Source organism: Molothrus aeneus, unplaced genomic scaffold, assembly GCF_037042795.1.
Source record: "Molothrus aeneus isolate 106 unplaced genomic scaffold, BPBGC_Maene_1.0 scaffold_30, whole genome shotgun sequence".
NCBI classification, from domain to species: Eukaryota; Metazoa; Chordata; class Aves; order Passeriformes; family Icteridae; genus Molothrus; species Molothrus aeneus.
The window spans coordinates 2,727,834-2,752,621 of NW_027098964.1; the positions used below are offsets into that span (position 1 = coordinate 2,727,834).

The 24,788-nt window shown below is 66.5% G+C and overlaps 1 protein-coding gene across 1 annotated transcript; it reads right to left on the reverse strand.

Annotated features, from left to right (window-relative positions):
- Positions 1-325: 325 nt before the first annotated feature.
- LTBP3 (latent transforming growth factor beta binding protein 3) lies at positions 326-23,719 on the reverse strand. The gene is made up of 26 exons (XM_066570226.1): positions 23,482-23,719; positions 22,445-22,819; positions 21,647-21,876; positions 20,857-20,965; positions 20,277-20,366; positions 18,966-19,088; positions 18,211-18,369; positions 17,065-17,241; positions 16,168-16,187; positions 15,862-15,940; positions 15,167-15,262; positions 14,425-14,550; positions 12,929-13,060; positions 12,260-12,388; positions 11,888-12,007; positions 11,301-11,423; positions 10,598-10,717; positions 9,942-10,070; positions 8,534-8,701; positions 7,835-7,921; positions 6,077-6,205; positions 5,159-5,296; positions 3,263-3,448; positions 2,611-2,691; positions 1,767-1,904; positions 326-1,175 (listed from the first exon to the last, which is right to left on the reverse strand). Exons 1-26 carry the CDS (start codon positions 23,717-23,719, stop codon positions 1,030-1,032), a joined length of 3,648 nt encoding a protein of 1,215 aa, XP_066426323.1. The 3' UTR covers positions 326-1,029.
- Between the last annotated feature and the right edge of the window lie 1,069 nt (positions 23,720-24,788).

The following is a 24,788-nucleotide window of genomic DNA, read 5'->3' on the forward strand; positions in this document are numbered from 1 at the left end:
CACCCCAAATTTCCTCCGATTTCACCTCAAAATCCCCTTGATTTTACCCCAAAATCTTTCTGATTTCACCCCCAAAATCTCCTCTGATTTCACCCCCAAATGCCCTCAGCTTTCACCTCCAAATTCACTCCGATTTCACCCCAAATTTTCCCCGATTTCACCTAAAAAGTCCCTTGATTTCCCCCCGAATCCCCCCACATCCCCCCCAAATCCTCTCCCTCGCACTCCAAACTGCCACAATTCCCCCCGAATCCTCCCAAGTGCCCAAACCTCCAAAATCCCACCCCAAAATCCCGTCCAGCTCCCTCCATCCAGGCAGCGCCACTGGAGCTGTTCCCCCACGTCCTTTATTGGGGTCCGGGGGGGTCCCAAAGGGTCCCGGAGGTCCGGGGGGTTCCCGGGGGGGTTTCAGCGACGCTGGGGCCGGTCCCGGTGGGTCCCGGGGGATCCCGGAGGGTCCTGGAGGGTTCTGGGGAATTCTGGAGGGTCCCAGACGATCCCACGAGATCCCAGAGGGTCCTGGGGGATCCCGAATGGTCCTGGCGGGTTCTGGAGGGTCCCGGGCGATTCTGGAGGATCCCGGTGAGTCTCGGGCGGTCCCAGGGGATCCCAGTGGGTCCCGGGGGAGGTTTCAATGGGGCTGGGGCTGGGCCTGAGTGGTCCCAGGGTGGTCCCGGGGGTCCCAGGGGGGTTCAGCGGCGCTGGGGCTGGACCCGGGGGTTCCCGGTGGATTCTGGGTGGTCCCGGGGGTTCTGGTGAATCCCAGGAGGTCCCAGAGGATCCCGGGGGGGGTTCAGTGGGGCTGGGGCCGGTCCCGGGGATTCCAGAAGATCCTGGGGGGATCCCGCGGGTCCCAGATGGTTCCAGGTGGTCCTGGGCAGGCAGAGCCCCCCCGGCTGGTCCCAGTGGATCCCATTGGATCCCAGGGGGTCCCGGGGGGTCCCGGGGGGTTCAGCGGCGCTGGGGCAGGCAGAGCCCCCCTGGGTGATCCCACTGGATCCCAGGGGGTCCCAGGGGGTTCCAGGGGGTTCAGCGGCGCTGGGGCAGGCAGAGCCCCCCCGGGCGGGCCCGGCTGGTCCCGGCTTTGCAGGCGCAGCGGAAGGAGCCGCTGGTGTTGATGCAGCGCTCGCGGGGGCAGCGGGGACCCCCCCGGGGGTCCCGACACTCGTCGATATCTGGGGAAGGGGGGGACACACACACACAAACAGGTCAGGGAGCCCCAAAATAACCCCCAATATTCCCTAAAGGAACCCCCAAAATTCCCAGCCCAGGGATCTCGATATATGGGTGGGGGGGGAGAAATAGGGGGCAAAAATATCCCCTGGGACCCCCAAAATGCCCCCTCCTACAAAGCTCTGGACCCCCAGACCCCGCCAGGGCTCCCCAAAATTTAGGGGGTCCTGACCCCATCCCCACCTCCCACTGCTCCAAAACCCTTGGTCCAGGCGAGGGGGGATTTGGGGGTCCCTCGGGGGGAACCAGGTCTGGGGTTTGGGGTCACACAGGGGTCCCTGGGGGGGTCCCTTGGGGGTCTCAGAGGGGTTTGGGGTCACTCGGGGGGTCCCAGGGGGTTTGGGGGTCCCTGGGGGGGGTTCCGGGGGATTTGGGGTCACTTGTGAGGTTCCAGGGGTGTTTGGGGGGGGTCCCAGAGGGGTTTGGGGGGTCCCAGGGGGATTCGGGGGTCCCAGGGGGATTCGGGGGTCCCAGGGGGGTTTGGGGGTCCTAGGGGGTTTCGGGGTCCCCGTTTTCCCCGGGGGGGGTCTCACCGAGGCAGCGGGTGCGGGTGGGGTCTGGTTGGAAGCCGGGGGGGCACTCGCAGCCCCCGCGGGGGGAGCGGAGGCAGCGGCCGGGGACCCCCCCGGGACAGGGACACTCAGCAGAGTCTTCCTCAGAGCTGTCCTCACCTGGGGGGGCACGGGGACCCCGGCTCAGAGGGGTCTGGGGGGGCACGGGGACCCCGGCTCAGAGGGGTCCGGGGTCCTAAACTGGTGGGGGGGGGGGGGTTGAGATTGGAGGGGCTCAAGGTCCAGGTTTGGGGGCTCAGTTGTGAATTTGGGGGGTCCCAGGGGGTTTGGGGAGGGGGATTTGGGGGTGGGGGCGGGTTTGGGGGTCCCAGGGGTTTTGGGGGGGTTGAGGTTGGGGTCAGTTTTGGGGGTCTGAGGTTGGGGTTGGGGTCAGTTTGGGGGGTCTGGGGTTGGGGTTGGGGTCAGTTTTGGGGGTTGAGGTTGGGGTCAGTTTTGGGGGTCTGAGGTTGGGGTTGGGGTCAGTTTTGGGGGTCTGGGTTGAGGTTGGGGTCAGTTTTGGGGGTCTGGGGTTGGGGTTGGGGTCAGTTTTGGGGGTTGGGGTTGGGGTCAGTTTTGGGGGTCTGGGGTTGAGGTTGGGGTCAGTTTTGGGGGTGCAGGGTTGGGGTTGGGGTCAGTTTTGGGGGTTGGGGTTGGGGTCAGTTTTGGGGGTCTGGGATTGGGGTTGGGGTCAGTTTTGGGGGTGTGGGGTTGAGGTTGGGGTCAGTTTTGGGGGTTGGGGTTGAGGTTGGGGTCAGTTTTGGGGGTTGAGGTTGGGGTCAGTTTTGGGGGTCCGGGGTTGAGGTTGGGGTCAGTTTTGGGGTCCCACCTCTGCGGGGCCCCCCCAGGCTGAGGGCGCTGGTGTCCCAGAAGGAATTGCTCTCGCTCTGCACGGGGGGGCACGGCAGGCCTGGGGGGGGGGGGGGGAATCCCCAAAATCAGCCCCTCCCAACCCCCCCCGGACCCCCGGCAGCTCCTGCAGACCCCACAGGGACCCCAGTCCCCATAGGGACCCCCCCAGATCCCATAGAGACCCCCCCAGACCCCACAGAGACCCCAGACCCCATAGGGACCCCACCAAATCTCCCCTAGGACCCTATAGCCCCCCCAAATCCCACTTAGGATCCTACAGCCCCCCTCAAATCCCCCCTAAATCTCCCTTAGGGGACCCCCCAGCCACTCCCAAATCCCCCTCAAATCCCCCCAGATCCCCCCAAAATCCCCCCCCCCCAAACACCCCCTAGGACCCCACAGCCCCCCCAAATCCCCCCCAAGACCCTATAGTCCCCCTAAACACCCCCAAATCCGCCTCAAATCCTCCCAAATCCCCCCCAAACCCCCTTTAGGAACCCCCCCCACCGCCCCCCAAACCCCCCTTAGGACCCCCCAAATCCCCCTTAGGACCCTACAGCCCCCCCCAAACCCCCCTCAAACCCCCCCAAGCCCCCCCCCAGCCCCTCCCTCGCCCCCCCTTTGCTGACCTGGCGGCCGGGGGGGGCAGGGCCGGCAGTGGGGGCCCCACCCCGCCCCCCCCCGGCAGCAGCACTCGTCCATGCTCAGGGGTCCCCCCCCGAGGGGCGCCCCGCACACGCCCTCGTCCCCCCGGCGCTGCCAGCAAACGTCCCTGCGCTCCGGGGGGGGGGCGCGCTCCGCCGGGGGGGGGCGCTCTGGGGGGGGGGGGGGATGGGAGAGGGGGGAGGGGTCAGGGAGCTCCGAACCCCCCCAAAAGAAACCCCAAAATTCTCCCCACCCACCCCAAAAAAACCCCGGTAATGGTTGGGGGGGGTCAGGGAGCTCCGAACCCCCTCAAAAGAAACCCCAAAATTCCCCCCACCCACCCCAAAAAAACCCCGGTAATGGTTGGGGGGGGGGGTCAGGGAGCTCCGGATCCTTCCCCAAAGAAACCCCAAAATTCCCCCCATCCACCCCCAAAAAACCCCGGTAATGGTTGGGGGGGGTCAGGGAGCTCCGAACCCCCCCCCCGACCCCAAAGAAACCCCAAAATTCCCCCCATCCACCCCAAAACCCCCGGTAATGGTTGGGGGGGGGCTCCATTTGCACAACCCCCACCCCCCCCGCATGGATCTGTGTCCCCCCCGGGGGTCCCACCTTGTGGGGGGGGGGGGTCTCACTTTGTGGGGGGGGTCTCAGCATGCGGGGGTCTCTCCCCATCCCCGGGGGTCTCCCCCCATTCCCAGGGGTCTCTCCCCATCCCCGGGGGTCTCTCCCCTCTTTGGGGGTCTCTCCCCATCCCCAGGGGTCTCCCCCCATTCCCAGGGGTCTCTCCCCATTCCCGGGGGTCTTTCCCCATTCCCGGGGGTCTCTCCCCTCTTTGGGGGTCTCTCCCCATTCCCGGGGGTCTCTCCCCTCTTTGGGGGTCTCCCCATTCCAGGTTCTCTCCCCATCCCCAGGGGTCTCTCCCCTCTTTGGGGGTCTCTCCCATTCCTGGGGGTCTCTCCCCATCCCGGGGGTCTCTCCCATCCCCGGGGGTCTCTCCCCTCTTTGGGGGTCTCTCCCCATCCCCGGGGGTCTCTCCCCTCTTTGGGGGTCTCTCCCCATTCCCGGGGGTCTCTCCCCATCCCCAGGGGTCTCTCCCCATCCCGGGGGTCTCTCCCCATTCCCGGGGGTCTCTCCCCATCCCCAGGGGTCTCTCCCCATCCCCGGGGGTCTCCCCCCATTCCCAGGGGTCTCTCCCCATCCCCGGGGGTCTCTCCCCTCTTTGGGGGTCTCTCCCCATCCCCAGGGGTCTCCCCCCATTCCCAGGGGTCTCTCCCCATTCCCGGGGGTCTTTCCCCATTCCCGGGGGTCTCTCCCCTCTTTGGGGGTCTCTCCCCATTCCCGGGGGTCTCTCCCCTCTTTGGGGGTCTCCCCATTCCAGGTTCTCTCCCCATCCCCAGGGGTCTCTCCCCTCTTTGGGGGTCTCTCCCATTCCTGGGGGTCTCTCCCCATCCCGGGGGTCTCTCCCATCCCCGGGGGTCTCTCCCCTCTTTGGGGGTCTCTCCCCATCCCCGGGGGTCTCTCCCCTCTTTGGGGGTCTCTCCCCATTCCCGGGGGTCTCTCCCCATCCCCAGGGGTCTCTCCCCATCCCGGGGGTCTCTCCCCATTCCCGGGGGTCTCTCCCCATCCCCAGGGGTCTCTCCCCATCCCGGGGGTCTCTCCCCATTCCCGGGGGTCTCTCCCCATTCCCGGGGGTCTCTCCCCATCCCCGGGGGTCTCTCCTGTTCCCGGGGGTCTCTCCCCATCTCCAGGGGTCTCTCCCCATCCCCAGGGGTCTCTCCTCATCCCCAGGGGTCTCTCCCCATTCCCAGGAGCCCCTCCCCATCCCCAGGGGTCTCTCCCCTCTTTGGGGGTCTCTCCCCATCCCGGGGGTCCCTCACCGTGCTCGGGGCCGGGCAGGCAGCGCCGCAGCCCGGGGTGGTACCGGGCCCCGGGCCCGCAGGTGCAGCGGAAGGAGCCGCGCGTGTTCTCGCACGCTCCGTCCACGCAGTTGGACTCGTCCAGACACTCGTCCACGTCTGGGGAGGGGCCAGGGGGGGATTCTGGGGACTCCCCGGCAAGGTGGGGACCCCCAGATACCCCCCAAAAAAACCCTGGGACCCCCCAACAGCACCAGGAGCTGCGGGGACTCCCTGGGATTCCATCGGGATTGTGGGGATCCCAAACACCCCGGGGACCCCTGAACAAACACAGGGACCCCCAAACACCCCAGAGACCCCCTAAGTACACACAGGGACCCCCAAACACACATAGGGAACCCCAAATACACATAGGGAACCCCTAAATACACACAGAGACCCCTGAACATACAAAGGGACCCCCTAAATACACACAGAGACCCCCAAACACACATAGGGAACCCCTAAATACACACAGAGACCCCTGAACATACAAAGGGACCCTAAATACACACAGAGACCCCCAAACACACACAGAGACCCCCGAACATACACAGGGACCCCCAAACACACATAGGGATCCCCTAAATACACACAGAGACCCCCCAAACATCCCACAGACTCCCGAACACACACAGAGACCCCCCCAAACATCCCAGGGACCCCCCAGCACTCCCAGCTCCCCCTCCTCAACACCCCAGGGACCCCCAAACCCCCCAGAATCCCCCCAAAACCCCCCAGGGACCCCAAAACCCCCCAGAATCCCCCCCAAACACCCCCAGGCTGCTCCAGGACCCCTTGGCCGCTCTCTCCCCTTGGCTCCCCCCGATCCCCCCGGCACCCCCCGACCCCGGGACCCCCCGGTCACGCCCCGGGGACCCCCGGGCCCCCTCCCCTGACCCAGGCACTGGCGCAGGGCGCTGTCGTAGTCGAAGCCCGCCTTGCAGTAGCACTCGTAGCCCGGCTGGGTGTTGACGCATTTGCCGCCCTTGCAGATCTCGTCCCCAAAGAGGCCGCACTCGTCGATGTCTGCGGGGTGGGGAGGGGGCTCAGGGCCGGGGAGAGCCCCCCAGAGGAGAGAGGGGAGGGAAGGGGATAAGGGAAAATGGGGGGAAAAAGAGAGGGGAAACGGGAGGAAAAAAGGGAGAAAAAAGGGGAAAAAAGGGGGAAAATGGGGGGGGGAGGAATGGGGAAAAACAGAGGGGAAATGGGAGCAAAAAAGGGAGAAAAAAGGGGAAAAGCGGGGGAGGGATGGGGAAAAAAGGGGGAAAATGGGGGGAAAATGGGGGGAAAATGAGGGGGAAAAGAGAGGGGAAACGGGAGGAAAAAAGGGAGGAAAAATGGGAAAAATGGGTGGGGAATGGGGAAAAAAGGGGGAAAATGGGGGGAAAAAAGGGAGGAAAAAGGGGAAAAGCACGGGGGAGGGAATAGGGAAAAAAGGGGGAAAATGGGGGGAAAAAAAGGGAGGAAAAAGGGGAAAAATGGGTGGGGAATGGGGAAAAAAGGGGGAAAATGGGGGGGAAAAGGGAGGAAAAAGGGGAAAAATGGGTGGGGAATGGGGAAAAAAGGGGGAAAAAAGGGAGGAAAAAGGGGAAAAACACGGGGGAGGGAATAGGGAAAAAACCAGGCTGCACTCGTCGATGTCTGCGGGGTGGGGAGGGGGCTCAGGGCCAGGGAGACCCCCAGGGAACGGGGAGAGCCCCCCACGGGAGGGAGGGGAGGGAAGGGGATAAGGGAAAATGGGGGGAAAATGAGGGGAAAAAACGGGGGAGAAATGGGGGGGGAATGGGGAAATTGGGAAAAAAATGGGGAAAAAATGGGGGAGAAATGGGGGGAAAACAGGAAAAAAACGGGGGGAATGGGGAAAAAAAGGGGGAGAAATGGGGGGGGAACAGGGAAAGAATGGGGAGAAAAATGGGGGAAAACGGGGGGGAATCGAGGGGAGGGGAAACAGGAAAAAAATGGGAGACAAGGAAAAAATGGGGGGAAGGGGGAAAATGGGGGAAGAAAGGGGGAAAAACAGGGAGAAACGAGGGGGAAAATGGGGGAAGAAAGGGGGAAAAACGGGGAGAAACAAGGGGGAAAATGGGGGAAGAATTGGGGAAAAATGGGGAATAAAGGGGGGAAAAAAGGGGGGGAAAATGGGGAAAAAAGGGGGGAAAATGGGGGAAAACGGGAGGAAAAAAGGGGGGAAATGGGGGGGAAAATGGGGGAAAAAGTGGGGAAAAAAGGGTTTTCCTTGGAAAAACGGGGAGCTTCAGGACAGGGGGTGCGGCAGGGGACAGAAACCCCCCTGGGGGACGGAGGGGACACGGGGGGACACGGGGGGACACGGGGGGGACACGGGGGGACACGGGGGGACACAAGGGGACACGAGGGGGACACAAGGGGACACGGGGGGACACCGAGGGGACACGGGGGGACACGGGGGGACATGGGGGGACACGGGGGGGACACGGGGGGACATGGGGGACACAAGGGGACACGGGGGGGACATGGGGGGACACAAGGGGACACGGGGGGGACACGGAGGGACACGGGGGGGACACGGGGGGGACACGGAGGGACACGGGGGGACATGGGGGGACACGGGGGGACACAAGGGGACACGGGGGGGACACGGAGGGACACGGGGGGGACACGGGGGCCGGGTCTCACCGCGGTGCGCGGGGATCCCCCCGTAGTCGAGGCCGTTGTCGTCCTGGATGAAGCCCCTCCCGTCGGGGCAGAGCGCCACGAACTCGGCTGGGGGGCAAAAAGCATCAAAGGAGGGGGGTCCCGAACCCCAGAGCACCCTCGGGACCCCCAAAGCATCCCCGGGGACCCCCCTGGTGACCCCAAACTGCTCCCGGTGACCCCAAACCACCCCAATGTTCCCAAACCACCCCTGGTGTCCCCAAGTCGCCCCCGGTGTCCCCCCTTTTTCCCAGGACAGAGCGCCACAAACTCGGCTGGGGGACGGCAAAAAACCATCAAAGGGGGGGGTCCTGAACCCCCAGAGCACCCTCGGGACCCCCACTCACTCCTGGTGTCCCCCCTTTTCCCATCAGCGCCCCACAAACCCTATGGGGATGTGGTGGGGAAGGGTCGCTCCAGCCCCCTCAGATCTCCCCAAACCCCCCCAAAAACAGGCTGGAAATGGGGTCTCGGGCGGTCCTGAACCCCCAGACCACCCTGGGGACCCCCAGATCACCCTTGGGACCCCCACCCACCCCTGGTGACCCCGACCCACCCCCGGTTCCCCCCCTTTTCTGCTGGGGATGTGGTGGGGAAGGGTCGCTCCAGCCCCTCCCCGGAACTCCCCCAACCTGAGCAGCCCGTGGGGGTCTCAGGGGGGCTGGGGACCCCCGGGCGTACCCGAGGAGGGCAGGGGGCAGGGGTACACCTCGCACAGGTCCCCCCAGCCCGCGCCCACGGAGCAGCAGCACTCGCCCCGCGTCACGTTGGTGCCCAGCACGGCGTCGCAGAACGCGGGCAGCTCCAGGCTCAGGTAACACTCCTTCCGTGGGGCGGGGGGCTCCCGGGCTGCGAAAAGGGGAGGGGGCGTCAAAGGGGATCCCTCGGAGCCCCCCCACCACCCCCAAATCCCACAAAGTTCCGGGGATGTCCCGGAAACCGCCCCCCCCCCCTTAGGAACCACCACAGGAACCCTCCCAAAACCTCAAAACCCTCCAGGAACCCCCCAAAACACCCCCAGGAATCCCCCAGAACCCCCCAGGAACCCTCCCAAAACCTCAAAACCCTCCAGGAACCCCGCAAAACCCCAGAACCCCCCAAGAATCCCCGAAAACCCCCCAGGAATCCCCTCAAAACCCCAGAACCCTCCAGGAATCCCCGAAACCCCCAACCAGGACCACCCCCCAAAATCCCAGAAGTCCCCAGGAAGCCCTCAAAACCTTCAAAACCCCCCGAGAACCCCCCAAAACCCCAGAACCCCCCAAGAATCCCTGAAAACCCTCCAGGAATCCTCCCAAAACCTCAAAACCCTCCAGGAACCCCCCAAAACACCCCCAGGACCACCCCGAAACCCCAAAACCCTCCAGGAACCCCCCAAAACACCCCCAGGACCACCCCAAAACCCCAGAACCCTCCAGGAACCCCCCAAAACACCCCCAGGACCACCCCCCGAAACCCCCCGGAAGCCCCCAAAAGCCCAGGAACCCCCCATGAACCCCCCAAAACCCTTCCCAGGAACCCCCCCCCAAACCCCCCAGAACCCCAAGGATTCCCTAACACCCCCCCTCGGGAACAGCTCAAAAACCCAGAACCCCCCCAGGAATCCCCCAAAAATCTCCAGGGATGCCCCAAAACCCCCTTCAGGAACCCCCCAAACCCCCCAGAACCCCCCCAAAACCCCCCCAGGAACCCCGCAAATCTCCAGGAATGCCCCAAAACCCCCTCAGAACCCGCCCCCCTTAAACCCTCCAGGAACCCCCCAAACCCCCCCAGAGCCCCCCAAAACCCTCTCAGAACCCCCCCAAATCCCCCCAGAACCCCTCCAGGAACCCCCCAAACCCCCCAGACCCCCCCCCCCTTAAACCCTCCAGGAACCCCCCAGATCCCCCCAAACCCCCCCAGAACCCCCCAAAACCCTCTCAGAACCCCCCCAATTCCCCCCAGAACCCCCCAAAACCCTCTCAGAACCCCCCCAAACCCCCCCAGAACCCCCCAAATCCCCACGAATCCCCCAAACCCCCTCATTTCTCCCCCCCCCCCATTTTTCTATTTTTCCCGGGGCCCCCCCCGTGCCCCCCCCGGGCCTCACGGAGGCAGCGGCGCCCGTCGGGGCTGGGGGCGAGCCCGGGGGGGCAGCGGCAGCTGAAGGAGCCCTCGAGGTTGGTGCAGGTGCCGGGGGGGGGGCACAGCCCCGGGTCCAGCGCGCACTCGTCGATGTCTGGGGATGGGGATGGGGGGGGAAATTCAGAAACCCCCTCAAAAACCCCCCCAAGGACCCCCCCGGCACCGTGGGGAGGGGGCTCCCCGTATCTGGGGGAGGGGGGGGGGTTATGGGGCTGTTTTGGGGCTTTTTTGGGGTTGTTTGGGGCTTTTTTAGGGCTTTTTTTGCGGCTTTTTTGCAGCTTTTTTGCGGCTTTTTTGCGGCTTTTTTTGGGGTTGTTTCGGGGGGTTTGTTTTGGGGAGGGTCCCCTGGCAGCGCATACCCCGAGGGGGGCTGTTTTGGGGTGGGTTTTGGGGTTTATTTGGGGCAGGGTCTCTCGGGGGTCTCGGGCTGTTTTGGGGGCGTTTTGGGGGGGTTTTGGGGTTTATTTGGGGCGGTGGTCTCTCGGGGGTCTCGGGCTGTTTTGGGGTGGGTTTGGGGGGGTTTTTGGGGTTTATTTGGGGCAGGGGTCTCTCGGGGGTCTCGGGCTGTTTTAGGGGTGGGTTTTTGGAGTTTTTGGGGTTTATTTGGGGCGGGGGTCTCACCCTGGCAGCGGCGGCCGTGCTGCAGCGCGTACCCGGGCGGGCACAGGCACCGGTAGGACCCCGCCGTGTTCACGCAGTCGCCCCCAACGCAGGCGGCCGCGAACTCGCACTCGTCGATGTCTGGGGGGGGACACGAGGAGACCCCCGTGTGTGGGACACCCCCAAACCCCCATAACCCCCCCCAGATCCATCCCCAGACCTGAAAACCTTCAGAGCCCCCCCCAAATCCCGATAAACCCCCAGAGCCCCCCAGACCCCACTGAGCCCCAACCCTCTGAGCTCCCCCAGAGCCAGAAACCCCCCAGAGCCCCCCCAAACTCCACAACCTCCCCAGAGCCCCCCAAACCCACACAAACCCCCCCAGATCCACCCCCAGACCCCAATAACCCCCCCAGAGCCCCCCAGACCCAGAAACCTCCAGAACCCCCCAGACCCCACCGACCCCCAACCCATAAAACCCCCCAGAGCCCCCTAGACCCCAATACCCTCCCAAAACCCCCCAGACCCCACCGACCCCCAACCCCCTGAGACCCCCAGAGCCCCCCCAAACCCCAATAACCCCCCCAGATTCACCCCCCAAACCCCCATAACCCCCCCAGATTCACCCCCCAAACCCCCATAACCCCCCCCCAGATTTACCCCCCCAGACCCCACCGACCCCCAACCCCCTGAGCCCCCCCAGACCCCCCCGTTTTTGGGGTACCTTGGCAGCGGGGGGGGTCCCGCGCCGGCTGCAGCCCGGGGGGGCACTGGCACTTGTAGGATCCGGGGGTGTTCACGCAGCCCCCCCCGGGACAGAGCCCCCCGGCCTCGCACTCGTTCACATCTGGGGGGCCCAAGGGGGGGTTTGGAGTATGGGGGAGGGGGCCCTGGGTGGGAATTTTGGGGGGGTTCCGGGGGGGTCACAGAGGTTTGGGGTATCCCAGGGGGGTTTTGGGGTATCCCGGAGGAGTCTGGGGGGATCTCGGGGATTTTTGGGGTGTCCCAGCCGTTTTGGGGGATCCCAGAGGAGTTTGGGGGGGGAGGTCCCAGGGGGGTTTTGGGTGTCCCAAGGGTTTTGGGGGGATCGCGGGGGGGTCCCGGGGGGGATTTGAGGGGTCCTGGAGGAGTTTGGGGGATCCCGGAGGATTTTTTTGGGGGTCCCAGTGTTTTTGAGGTGTTCCGGGGGTTTTTGGGGGGGTTTTGGGGTGTCCTGGGGGTTTTTGGGGTGTCCCGGGGGGGGGTTGGGGTGTCCCGGGGGGGTTTTGGGGTGGTTTTGGGGTGTCCCGGGGGGGTTTTTGGGGTGCTGACCGATGCAGGCGCCGTTGAGGCCGCGGTAGCCGGGGGGGCAGGGGGTGCACACGAAGCCCCCGGGCTGATTCTCACACTTGGAGTCGGGGCACGTCCCCACGTCCAGGCACTCGTTGATGTCTGGGGAGGGTGGCACGGGGACATCGGGGACATTGGGGACATTGGGGACATCAGGGGGACACCCCACAGCACCCCCTGGCCCCTCCAAGGTGTCCTGTCCCCATCCCTGGTGGCTTCGTGTCCCCATCCCCGTGTCCCCATCCCTGGTGGCTTTGTGTCCGCTCCCTGGTGTCCCCACCCCCTCCAGGGTGTCCTGTCCCCATCCCTGTCCCCATCCCTGTCCTGGCCCCGGTGTCCCCGCCCCGGTGTCACCTTCGCAGAGCGGTGGCCGGGAGCCCTTGCGCCGGTAGCCCGGGTGACACTCGCACTTGTAGTGGCCGGGCACATTGGAGCAGGTGCCACCGTCCCCGCACACGTCACCCTTGGCGCACTCGTCGATGTCTGCGGGGACACGCGGGGGTCACCGGCCCTGTCCCCAACCCCGGGCAGTGTCCCCAGCCCTGTCCTGCATCTCCAAACCCATCCCATGTCCCCAACCCCATCCCCAACCCCGGGCAGTGTCCCCAGCCCTGTCCTACATTCACAAACTCGTCCCCAACCCCATCCTATGTCCCCAACCCCGTCCCCTGTCCCCAGCCCTGTCCCCAACCCCATCCCCAAGCCTGTCCCCTGTCCCCAACCCCATCCCCAAGCCTGTCCCTTGTCCCCAAGCCTGTCCTGCATCTCCAAACCCATCTCACGTCCCCAGCCCTGTCCCCTCTCCCCAAACTCGTCCCCAACCCTGTCCCCAAGCGTGTCCCCTGTCCACCATCCTGGGCACTGTCCCCAGCCCCGTCCCCAGCCGTGTCCCCTGTCCCCAACCTCCCATTCTATGTCCCCCCGCCCCGGGCCGTGTCCCTCGTCCCCACGCCCTCCCCATGTCCCCCGTGCCCCCATCCTCGTGTCCCCCCCCTGTCCCCCTGTCCCCCTGTCCCCCGGTACCTGCGCAGGTGCGCAGTCCCTTGTGCAGGCGCAGCTGGAAGCCGCGGTGACAGTGACAGGTGTAGGAGCCCCCGGTGTTCATGCACACCCCGCGCCCGGCCCCGCACGGCTCCGCCTCGCACTCGTTCACGTCTGCGCAGGTGTGCACAGGTGTGTACAGGGGTGTGCAGGTATGTACAGGTGTGTACAGGTGTGTACAGGTGTGCACAGGGGTGTACAGGTGTGTACAGGTGTGTACAGGTGTGTGCAGGTGTGTACAGGTGTGTGCAGGTGTGTACGGGTGTGTGCAGGTGTGTACAGGTGTGTACGGGTGTGCACAGGGGTGTGCAGGTGTGTACAGGTGTGCACAGGGGTGTACAGGTGTGTACAGGGGTGTACAGGTGTGTGCAGGTGTGTACAGGGGTGTACAGGTGTGTGCAGGTGTGTGCAGGTGTGTACAGGTGTGTACAGGTGTGCGCAGGTATGTACAGGTGTGTACAGTTGTGTACAGGTGTGTGCAGGTGTGTACGGGTGTGTACAGGTGTGCACAGGTGTGTACAGGTGTGTACAGGTGTGTGCAGGTGTGTACAGGTTTGTGCAGGTGTGTACAGGTGTGTGCAGGTGTGTACGGGTGTGTACAGGTGTGTACAGGTGTGTACAGGTGTGTGCAGGTGTGTACGGGTGTGTACAGGTGTGCACAGGTGTGTACAGGTGTGTACAGGTGTGTGCAGGTGTGTACGGGTGTGTGCAGGTGTGTACAGGTGTGTACAGGGGTGTACAGGTGTGTACAGGTGTGTACAGGTGTGTGCAGGTGTGTACGGGTGTGTACAGGTGTGCACAGGTGTGTACGGGTGTGTGCAGGTGTGTGCAGGTGTGTACGGGTGTGTGCAGGTGTGTACAGGTGTGTACAGGGGTGTACAGGTGTGTGCAGGTGTGCACAGGTGTGCGCAGGTGTGTGCAGGTGTGTGCAGGTGTGCACAGGTGTGTGCAGGTGTGTGCAGGTGTGTGCAGGGGTGTACAGGGGTGTACAGGTGTGTGCAGGTGTGTACAGGTGTGTGCAGGTGTATACAGATGTGTACAGGTGTGCGCAGGTGTGTACAGGTGTGTACAGGAGTGTACAGGTGTGTCACAGGAGTGTACAGATGTGTACAGGTGTGCGCAGGTGTGTGCAGGTGTGTCACAGGTGTGTCACAGGTGTGTACAGGAGTGTACAGATGTGTACAGGTGTGCGCAGGTGTGCGCAGGTGTGTACAGGTGTGTACAGGTGTGTCACAGGTGTGTACAGGTGTGTACAGGTGTGTACAGGTGTGCGCAGGTGTGTCACAGGTGTGTCACAGGTGTGTCACTGTGTGTGTGACCCTCTGACCCCCCTCCCCCCTGTCCCCAGTGTCCCGGTGTCCCCAGTGTCTCCCATGTCCTCGTGTCTGTCCCGGTGTCCCCCTGTCCGTCCCATGTCCATGTGTCCGTGTGTCTGTCCCCGTGTCCGTGTGTCCGTCCCCGTGTCCGTGTGTCCGTACCGGTGCAGTAGCGGCGCTGGGGGTGCCAGCGGTACCCCGGGAAGCAGAGGCAGCTGTACCCCCCCGGGCCCATCACGCACTCCCCGGGCCCGCAGATGTTCCGGTTCAGTTTGCACTCGTCCGTCTCTGGGGGGGATTTTGGGGTCACCCCGGGAGCCCTCAGGGGTCCCAAAGGGGATTTGGGGGGTCCCAATGGGATTCGAGGGTGCTGGAGGGGGTCCCACTGGAATTTGGGGGGTCCCAATGGGATTTAGGGGTGCTGGAGGAGGTCCCAATGGGATTTGGGGATCCTCAATGGTATTTGGGGGTCCCAATGGGATCTTGGGGGTCCCAATGGGATTTGGGGCTGCTGGAGGGGGTCCCAATGGGATCTGAGGGGTCCCAACGGGATTTGGGGGTCCCAGGGGTCTCAGGGAGTCTTGAGGGAGTCCTGGGACATTGGGAGGGATCGCCAGGGGAGCCTCGGGGTGGTCTTGGGGGTCCCAGGGGTCCCGGGGGGATCTCAGGAGGGTCCTGGGGAGTGTTTGGGGTCCCAGGCAGAGTTGGGGGATCCCAGGAGGGTCCCAGAGGGGGGTTTGGGAGTCCCAGGGGGTTTTTGGGGGTCCCCGGGGGTCCTGGGGGGCGGGGGGTGGGGGTTCCCAAGAGGGTCCCGGGGAATGTTGGGGGTCCCGGGAGTGCTGGGGGGTCCTGGGGGTGCTGGGGGATCCCGGGGGTGCCTGGGGGGCTCCCGGGGGTCGCTCACCGGTGACCTGGGTGGGCGCGATCTCGGCGGCGCTGCGCGTCAGCTGCTCCGGGGGCAGCTGCCAGAGCGGGGCCGGCGTGGGGCGGGCCAGGAGCGCTGGGGACAGCGGGGAGTGGGACGGGGACAGTGCGGGGACAGGGCAGGGACAGGGCAGGGACAGGGCGGGGACAGAGCGGGGACAGCGGGGAGTGGGGTGGGGACAGAGCGGGGACAGAGCGGGGACAGCGAGGGGACAGCGCGGGGACAGAGCGGGGACAGCGAGCGTGGGGTGGGGACAGCGCGGGGACAGGACAGGGACAGGACAGGGACAGGGCGGGGACAGCGGGGAGTGGGACGGGGACAGTGCGGGGACAGCGTGGGGACAGCGGGGCATGGGATGGGGACAGGTTGGGGACAGCCCCCCCCCCGGCCCAGCCCCGTCCTGTCCCTGTCCCCATCTCTGCTCCCGGTCCTGTCCCCAAACTGTCCCCAACCCCTTCTGGCCACCATGGGCATGTCCCCCTCTTCATAGTGGTGCGTGTCCCCAAACTGTCCCCAAAGTGTTCCCAAATAATTCCCAAAATGTCCCCAAATGGTCCCCGAACTATCCCCAAACTGTCCCCAAAATGTCCCCAACGCCCTCCCCCTCCCCGCCACGTGTCCCCTCCCTGTCCCCCCCCTGTCCCCGCCCTGTCCCCCCCCTATCCCCCCCTTACCAGGGTACCGGGGGGGGTCGCTGCTCCCCGGGGGCTGCTCCAGGCCCTGCTCCTCCGAGGGGCTCCCGAACGCCGGCAGCTGGGGGGGGGGCACCGTGTCCCTCTGTCCCTCTCTGTCTGTCTGTCCCCCCTGTCCCTCTGTCCCCCTGTCCCCCCATTCCCTCTGTCCCCCCCGTGCCCCCTCTCCCATCCCCCCATAACCCCCCCCAGCCCCTCCATCCCCCCCTGAGCCCCCTCCCCATCATGCTTGTCCCCACCCCAATGTCCCCCCCAATGTCCCCCCCCCAATGTCCCCTCCCCACTCACCATGGCCGGGGGGGTCACAGCTGCGGGGGGAGGGGGCGCTGAGACCCCAAACTGACCCCCCCACCGTGGGGCGGGGGGGGGACACACAAAACAGGGGGGTCAGGGGGGGCTGGGGACATTGGGGGGGCACAGGGAACATGGGGGGGTCATAGGGACACTGGGGGGGCACAGGGACATTGGGGGGGACCCCAGAGGATAGGGTGGGGTCACAGGGACATAGGGGGGGTCACAACGACATGGCAAAAAGGGGACAAGGACCGGGTGAGGGAGGGAAGGGGGCACATTTTGGGGTCCGGGGGTGGGGACAGGGGGCACATTTTGGGGTGCGGGGTTGGGCACATTTTGGGGTCCAAGGGTAGGGACAGGGGGGACATTTTGGGGTCCTGAGGTTGGGGACATTTTGGGGTGCGGGGGTGGGGACAGGGGGCACATTTTGGGGTCCAAGGGTGGGGACAGGGGGCACATTTTGGGGTGCGGGGGGGGGCACATTTTGGGGTGCGGGGTTGGGCACATTTTGGGGTCCGGGGGTGGGGACAGGGGGCACATTTTGGGGTGCGGGGGTGGGGACCGGGGGGACATTTTGGGGTCCAGGGGTGGGGACAGGGGGGACATTTTGGGGTGCGGGGGTGGGGACATTTTGGGGTCCGGGGTTGGGGACAGGGGGGACATTTTGGGGTCCGGGGTAGGGGACATTTTGGGATCCAAGGGTGGGGACAGGGGGGACATTTTGGGGTGCGGGGGTGGGGACATTTTGGGGTCCGGGGTTGGGCACATTTTGGGATCCAAGGGTGGGGACGGGGGACATTTTGGGGTTCGGGGTTGGGGACATTTTGGGATCCAAGGGGGCACAGGGGGCACATTCTGGGGTGCGGGCGTGGGGAGGGGGCCGTGCCCGACCTGGCGGCGGGGGCGCCTCGGGCGGCGCGGGGCTGGGGGCGGGCGGGGGCGGCCGGGGGGGGGTCCCGTCGGGGTGGATGTGCAGCGTGAAGTCGCTCTCGCCCTGGATGGTCAGCGTCTGGTGCGAGGTCAGCACGTGGTAGCCCTTCCCCGCCGGGCAGATGGCCTTGAACGCGGCTGGGGGGGCACGGGGGGGGTCAGGGGGCACCCCCGGACCGGGCTGGGACCCCCCCAAACCGCCCTGGGACACCCCCAGCTCCCCCCAGCCCCACAATGCATCCCCGGGGTGGGGAGGGCCCAGAGACCCCAGACCCATCGAGGGGATTTGGAGGGAAATGGGGGGGGTCAGGGGACACCCCCAGACTGAGCTGGACCCCCCCGAACCGGGTTGGGACCCCCCTAAACCGCCCTAGGACCCCTCGACTTCCCCCAGCCCCACAATGCATCCCCAGACCCATCGAGGGGATTTGGGGGGACACGGGGGGGCTGAGGGGCCACCCCCAAACCGGGTTGGGACCCCCCAAACAGCCCTGGGACCCCCCCAGCTCTCCCCAATCCCCCAAACGTGGCCGCGGCTCTCCCTGCGTGGGGAGGGCCCAGAGACCCCAGACCCACCGGGAGGATTTGGGGGGACACGGGGGGGGGGGGGGTCATGGGGCACCCCCGGACCGAGCTGGGACCCCCCAAAACCGGGCTGGGACCCTCCCAGCTCCCCCCAATCCCTGAACGTGTCCCCTGTGTGGGGAGGGCCCAGAGACCCCCGACCCACCGGGAGGATTTGGGGGGGCGGGGGGTCCCAAACTGCTCCCGCCCCCACAAAACGGCGCTGTCGGGGTGGCAGTGACCCCCCCCAAAAAATTCCCCAGACCCCCAAACCAGCGACCCTGAAACCCCCCAAACCCACAGGTCAGCACTGTCAGGGCAGCAGCGACCCCCAAAACGCCCCCAGACCCCCCCAGACCGGTTCCATCGCGGGGTGCAGCCCCCCAGACCCCCCCAAACCCCCCGTACCGGTTCCATCGGGGGGTGCAGCCCCCCCAAACCCCCCATACCGGTTCCATTGGGGGGTGCAGCCCCCCCAAACCCCCCCATACCGGTTCTGTCGGGGGCTGCAGCCCCCCCAGACCCCCCCAAACCCCCCCGTACCGGTGCCGTCGGGGGGGCAGCGCTGGCAGCGCCCCCCCCAGGCCTTGCCCACGCTGCAGCAGCAGGTGCGGCGCGTCAGGCGGGTGGGCAGGGGGTGCTGGCACTGCTGGGAGCCCGAAACCAGCCGGAAACACAGACCCCGCTCCTCGCCCGGCTCCGCTGGGGGCAACACGGGACACTCACCCAGAGACCCCTCCCCAAAATACCCAGAGACCCCTCCCCAAAATACCCCAGGACCCTCAGAGACCCCTCCCCAAAATCCCCCAGAACCCCCCCATAGAACCCCAAACTCCCAGACCTCACCAAGACCCCATAAACCCCACAGAGACCCCCAGACTCTGCTCTCATGGGGTGGGGACAGAACCCTCAGAGACCCCTCCCCAGGGACCCCCAAAACCCCAGAGACCCCCCCTCTCCCTCCCCCTTCAGCCATCCCCATACGCGGGCACTGCCTCTACGAGGGTCCCAAGAGCCCCAGAACCCCCCAGGACCCCCAAAAGCCCAGAACCCCCCAGGATTTCCAGAAACCCCCCAGGACCCTCCAGGATCCCCCAGGATTTCCAACACCCCCACAAGACCCCCAGAAACCCCCCAGAACTCCCAAGACCCCCAGGACCCCCCAGGACCCCCAAGACGCCCAGACCCCTCAGGACCCCCAGAACCCCCCAGGATTTCCAACACCCCCGTGCCCGCCCAGGACCCCCAGGACCCCCAGGACCCCCAGGACCCCCAGGACCCCCCAGGACCCCCCGTACGCAGGCACTGGCTCCGGGAGGGCCCCAGGACGTGCCCGGCCGAGCAGGAGCAGCGGAAGCTGCCCTGGGTGTTGCGGCACTCGCCGGGCTGGCACACGCCGGGCAGGGCACACTCGTTAATGTCTGCGACAGGTAAGGGCACACCTGAGCCGGGTGTGGCACGGGGATGGCACACCCGGGCTGGGTATGGCACACCTGGTATGGGTATGGCACACCTGAGCCAGGCATGGCACACCCGGGCTGGGTATGGCACACCTGAGATGGGCATGGCACACCTGGGCTGGGCATGGCACACCTGGGCTGGGCATGGCACACCTGAGATGGGCATGGCACACCTGGGCTGGGCATGGCACACCCGGGCTTGGTATGGCACACCTGAGCCAGGTATGGCACACCTGAGCCAGGCATGGCACACCTGAGATGGGCATGGCACACCTGGGCTGGGCATGGCACACCTGAGATGGGTATGGCACACCCGGGCTGGGTATGGCACACCTGGGATGGGCATGGCACACCTGGGCTGGGCATGGCACACCTGAGCCAGGTATGGCACACCTGAGCCAGGCATGGCACACCTGAGATGGGCATGGCACACCTGGGCTGGGTATGGCACACCTGAGATGGGTATGGCACACCTGAGCACTCGATGTCTGTGACAGGTGTGGCACAGATAGCACACACCTGGCACAGGTGTGACACAGGTGTGACACAGGTGTACGGGTGTGACACAGGTGTATGGGTGTGACACAGGTGTACGGGTGTGACACAGGTGTGACACAGGTAGAACACACCTGGCACAGGTGTACGGGTGTGACACAGGTGTGGCACAGGTGTGACACAGGTGTGACACAGGTGTATGGGTGTGACACAGGTGTACGGGTGTGACACAGGTGTGGCACAGGTGTGACACAGGTGTACGGGTGTGACACAGGTGTGACACAGGTGTATGGGTGTGACACAGGCGTGCAGGTCTCACACAGGTAGAACACACTTAACCCCCCCACACACACACACACCTGGCCACGGGCCCGCCCCTCACACACCTGTTGCACACTCACACTCACACCCGTGTGCCCCCACACCCCCTGTACCCCCCCATGCCCCCCACCCCTCATTCCCCCACAGCCCCACACAAACCCCCCAGGACCCCCACAAGAACCCCCAGGAACCCTCTTAGGACCCCCCCAAAATGCCCCAGAGCCCCCCAGAGCCCCCCCAAAACCCCCCAGAGCCCCCCCCAGAGCCCCCCGAGCCCCCCCGAGCCCCCCAAAACCCCCCCGAGCCCCCCCAAAACCCCCCCGAGCCCCCTACCCTGGCAGTGGGAGCTGTTGAGGCGTTTGTAGCCCTGGGGGCAGTCGCCCCCCCCGCGCTCCCCCCGCGACGCCTTCGGGGACCCCGACCCTGAAACAGCCCCGAGACCCCCCCAGGTCACCCCCAGAACCGGGGGGGGCAGCAGGGGCCAGGGGGGTCTCAGGGGGGAGGGGACCCTTTGGGAGGGGGGGTCCCAGTTTAAGGGTGGGGGGGGGTCTGGGGGATTCTTGGGGGTTCAGGGTGGGTTTTGTGGGGGGGGGTCCTGGAGGGGTCTGGGGGGCTTTTGGGGCGGGGTTGGGAGGTTCTTGGGGCGTTCTGGGGGGGTCCTAGAGGGGTTTTAGGGGGGTTCTGGGGCGTTTTGGGGGGAGTTCCTGGGAGGTTCCTGGGGGATCCTCGAGGAGTCTGGGGGGGTTTAGGGGGTGCTTGGAGAGGTTTTGGGGGGATCTGGGAGGGTTTTGGGGGAGTTTTGGGGGGTTCTGGGGTATTCGGGGTGGATTCTTGGGGTTCTGGGGCGTTCCTGGAGGGGTTCTGGGGGTGTCCCTGACCAAGGGGGGGTCACAGGGTGGGGGTCTCCTCTCACCCTGCTGCAGGTGGGGACACTTGTGGCACTTGCTCTGTCCCCAGGCGCTGCCGATGCTGCCGCAGCAATCCTCGAGCTTGGTGAGCCCGGGCAGGGGGTTACTGCCACACTGGGGGGGCACGGGGGGGTCAGCACCCCAAAATACCCCTGAGAACCCAAACCCTCCCCAAAATACCCCTGAGAACCCAAATCCCACCCCAAAATACCCCTGGGAACCCAAATCCCTCCCCAAAATACCCCTGAGAACCCAAATCCTACCCCAAAATACCCCTGAGAACTCAAACCCTCCCCAAAATACCCCTGAGAACCCAAATCCCTCCCCAGATACCCCTGGGAACCCAAATCCTACTCCAAAATACCCCTGAGAACCCAAATCCATCCCAAAACACCCCTGAGAACCCAAATCCCACCCCAAAATACCCCTGAGAACCCAAATCCACCCCAAAATATCCCCGGGAACCCACACCCTCCCCAAAATACCCCTGAGAACCCAAATCCTACTCCAAAATATCCCCGGGAACCCAAACCCTCCCCAAAATACCCCTGAGAACCCAAACCCTCCCCAAATCCCCCCGGGAACCCAAATCCATCCCAAAATATCCCAGGGAACCAAAAACCACCCCAAAACAACCCCGAAACCCCAAACCCCATCCCAAAACACCCCAGCGACCCCAAATTCCACCCCTAAATCCCCCAAAACACCCCTAAAACCCCCCAAAACTCGGGGGGTCCGGCCCTCCCCGAACCCCTAAAGGTCCCGGGACGCCCCCAGATTTCCGCCCCCTCTCACCGAGTGCTTGGGCAGGGTGTCCTGGAAGCAGCGGCCCAGGGGTTTGTGGGTGTGGGGCCGGGGGGGCGCGGGGGGTTTGCTGCCGGCCGGGGGCTGCGCGGGGTGCGCCAGGAGCCCCCCCCCGGCCCGGGGGGCGCCCTCGGGGGGGCGCGGCTCGATGCGATGGACCTGGACCGAGGCCTCGGGGGGGTGATGGACTCGCACGTTCACCAGGGGAGGGGGCACCTGCGCTGGGGGGGCAGCGGCACCTGGGACCCCCCCCCGAACCACGAAATCCGGGACCCCCCCAGAGCCCCGAAATCCGGGACCTCCCGAACCCCAAAAACCCAAAATCCGGGACCCCCCCGAGCCCCCAAACCCGGCACCCACAAAATCCGGGACCCCTTCAAACCCCAAACCCCAGCACCAGGGACCACCCGAAGCCCAAAATCCGGGACCCTCCCAGAGCCCCAAAACCCGTCACCCACAAAATCCCGCACCCCGGGACCCCCCTGAACCCCAAAATCCGGGACCAGGGACCCCCCCCCGAACCCAAAACACGAGACCCCCCAAAACCCGGGACTCCCCAAAACCCCAAAATCCGGGATCCCCCCGAGCCCCCAGACCCAGAACTGGGACCCCCCTCCAAACCCAGCACGGCCACGTGGGAGCCCCCCAACCCCAGTAGAACCCCCTGGGACCCCCCCCCGCCATTATGGACACCCCCAGAACTCTCTGCCCCGCATGGTCCCCAAACCCCCCGAGCCCCCCAAACCCCCCGAGCCCCCCAAATCCCCGAACTCCCCAAACCCCCGGTACCTTCAGCCGAGTGGTGCCCCGGCCCCAGGGGCACGACGAAGGTGGCGTGGCTGACGTGCCCCCCCCCGTGCCCCCCCCCGTGCCCCCCCCCACCGTGAGCTGCCCCCCCGAGCGGGGGGGGCTCGGGGGGCGCCGCCGCCCCCCCGGGGCCATCGGCGATGACCTGGACGGCGTAAACGGCGACCTTGGAGCCCGGGGCGGGCTCGGGGGGGGCGTCGGGGGGCGCGGGGGGGGGCGGAGGGGGGGGTCCGGCCCCTCCCGTTCGCGCCCCCCCCGCGGGGACCTGGCAGAAGCGGCCGGTGAAGTTGGGGGGGCACAGGCAGTGAGAGCGGGAGCTGCACTGGCCGCCGTTCATGCAGGGCAGGGGGCACACAACTGTGGGGGGAGAGACACCTGAGACCCCCGGAGTGTCCCCAAATTCCCCCAGACCCCCCCTGAGAGCCCCGCAGCGCCCCCAGATCCCCTGAGACCCCCAGAGCATCCCCAAATTCCCCCGGGGACCCTCGGAGCGTCCCCAAATCCTCCGAGTCACCCGGAGCACCCCCAAATCCCCCGAGACCACCCCAAACACCGCCCCCCCCAGGTCCCTCTGTCCCCTTTTCCCCAGCCCGGCCCCGGTGCCATCACAGCCCCCGTGTCCCCACTGTCCCCATTGCTGTCCCCACCTTGGCCCTGTCCCCAACCCTGTCCCACCCTCATCACAGCTCTGGCGCTGTCCCCACACCTGAGCCATCCCTGTCCCTGTGTCCCCATCCCTGTCCCCGTGTCCCCGTCCCTGTCCCCGTGTCCCCGTCCCTGTCCCCATCCCTGTCCCAGTGTCCCCATCCCTGTCCCCGTCCCTGTCCCTGTCCCCGTGTCCCCGTCTCTGTCCCCGTGTCCCAGTGCCACTCACCCACTCGGAAGCCGGAGCCGGTCAGGGTGTCCCTGTCCCCCTGGCTGTCCTGGTGTCCCCCTGGCTGTCCCGGTGTCCCCATGGCTATCCCCTTGTCCCCATGGCTGTCCCCATGTCCCTGTCCCTGTCCCCCGGTGCCACTCACCCACTCGGAAGCCGGAGCCGGTCAGGGTGTCGGCCGCGTGCCCGTTCTCTCCGATCAGGGTCATGTTGGAGCCGGGCTGGCACGAGTCCCGGCACAGCCCCTTCAGACACGTCCTCCGGCAGATCAGGGGGGCGAAGACCACCTTGAACCGCTCCCGGGCCACGGCCGCGCCCCCCCCGCGCCCCCCCAGCGCCGCCAGCGCCGCCAGCGCCGCCCAGAGCCCCCCCCAGCGCCACATTCTGCCCCCGCAGCCCCGCGACCCCCGCGCCCCCCGCCCCGACCCCGCGCCCGCCGCGAGCTCCGGCCCGGCCGCTGCGAACCCCTCGGCGCGGGGCACGGGGGGGTCCCGGCCGCTGCCGACCCCTCGGGGGGGGCTCCCGGAGCCTTGCAAGGGTCCCGGCCGCCCCTCGGGATGGGGAGGGGGCGGGGGGATCCCGTCTGTCTGTCTGTCTGTCTGTCTGTCCCCTCTCAAACCCCGCTCCCCCCCCCCCCCCCCACGGCAGCGCCGCCCAGCCCGGAGAGGCCGAGGGGTCCCTTTTGGGGGGGTTCCCCTTTTGGGGGCGGGCGCGGGGGTCCCCGCCCAGGGGTGTCGCGGGTTGCGGGGTCCCCTCGGCGGGGGTGTCCCGGGTGGGTGGGTGGGGGGGGAGATCCCGCCGGGCTCGCGCGGTCCCGCGGCCGCCTGGGATGGCGCTGGGATGGGATGGGGTTGGATTGGGGGGGGGGGGGTCGGGGGCCGGGCCCTGGGGCCGCTCCAGGAATTGGGGGGGGGGGGGGCGGGGAGGTGGGGGGAGGGGAGGAGCCCGGATGGCCGCGCCGGTTCCAGCGTCGGGCGCGCGGCGGGACGGGAGCGGTGGGACCCCCCCAAAAACTCTCTCGGGACCCCCCCCCCCCAACAAAAACTCTCGGGGTTTGTCCCGTGTGGGGGGGAGGGTGGGAATTCCCTGGAGCCCCCCCCCCCCTCCCCGAGATAGGGTATGGAGGTGCTGGGCCCCCCCAAACTCCTTGAGCCCACCCGTGCGTGCGGGGGGTGCGGCCCGCTGGAACGCCTGAGACCCCCCCCCCAAAAAAGGGAAACGGGCACTCCCCCCTCAAACTGCTGGGGGAAGATGGAGCCCCCCCAAACCCCTGAATTCCCCCCAAACTCCAAAACCCCCGCACGGGGGGGGGCGGGGAGATGGGATCCCCCAAACTGGGACCCCCCCAGGGTGGAAAGGACCCGCCGCCCCCCCCAAAAAGCGCTGGGACCCCCAGGATGGGGTGGGGGCGGCAGATGGGACCCCCCCCACGCCCAGAGTGCCCCTCCAAGG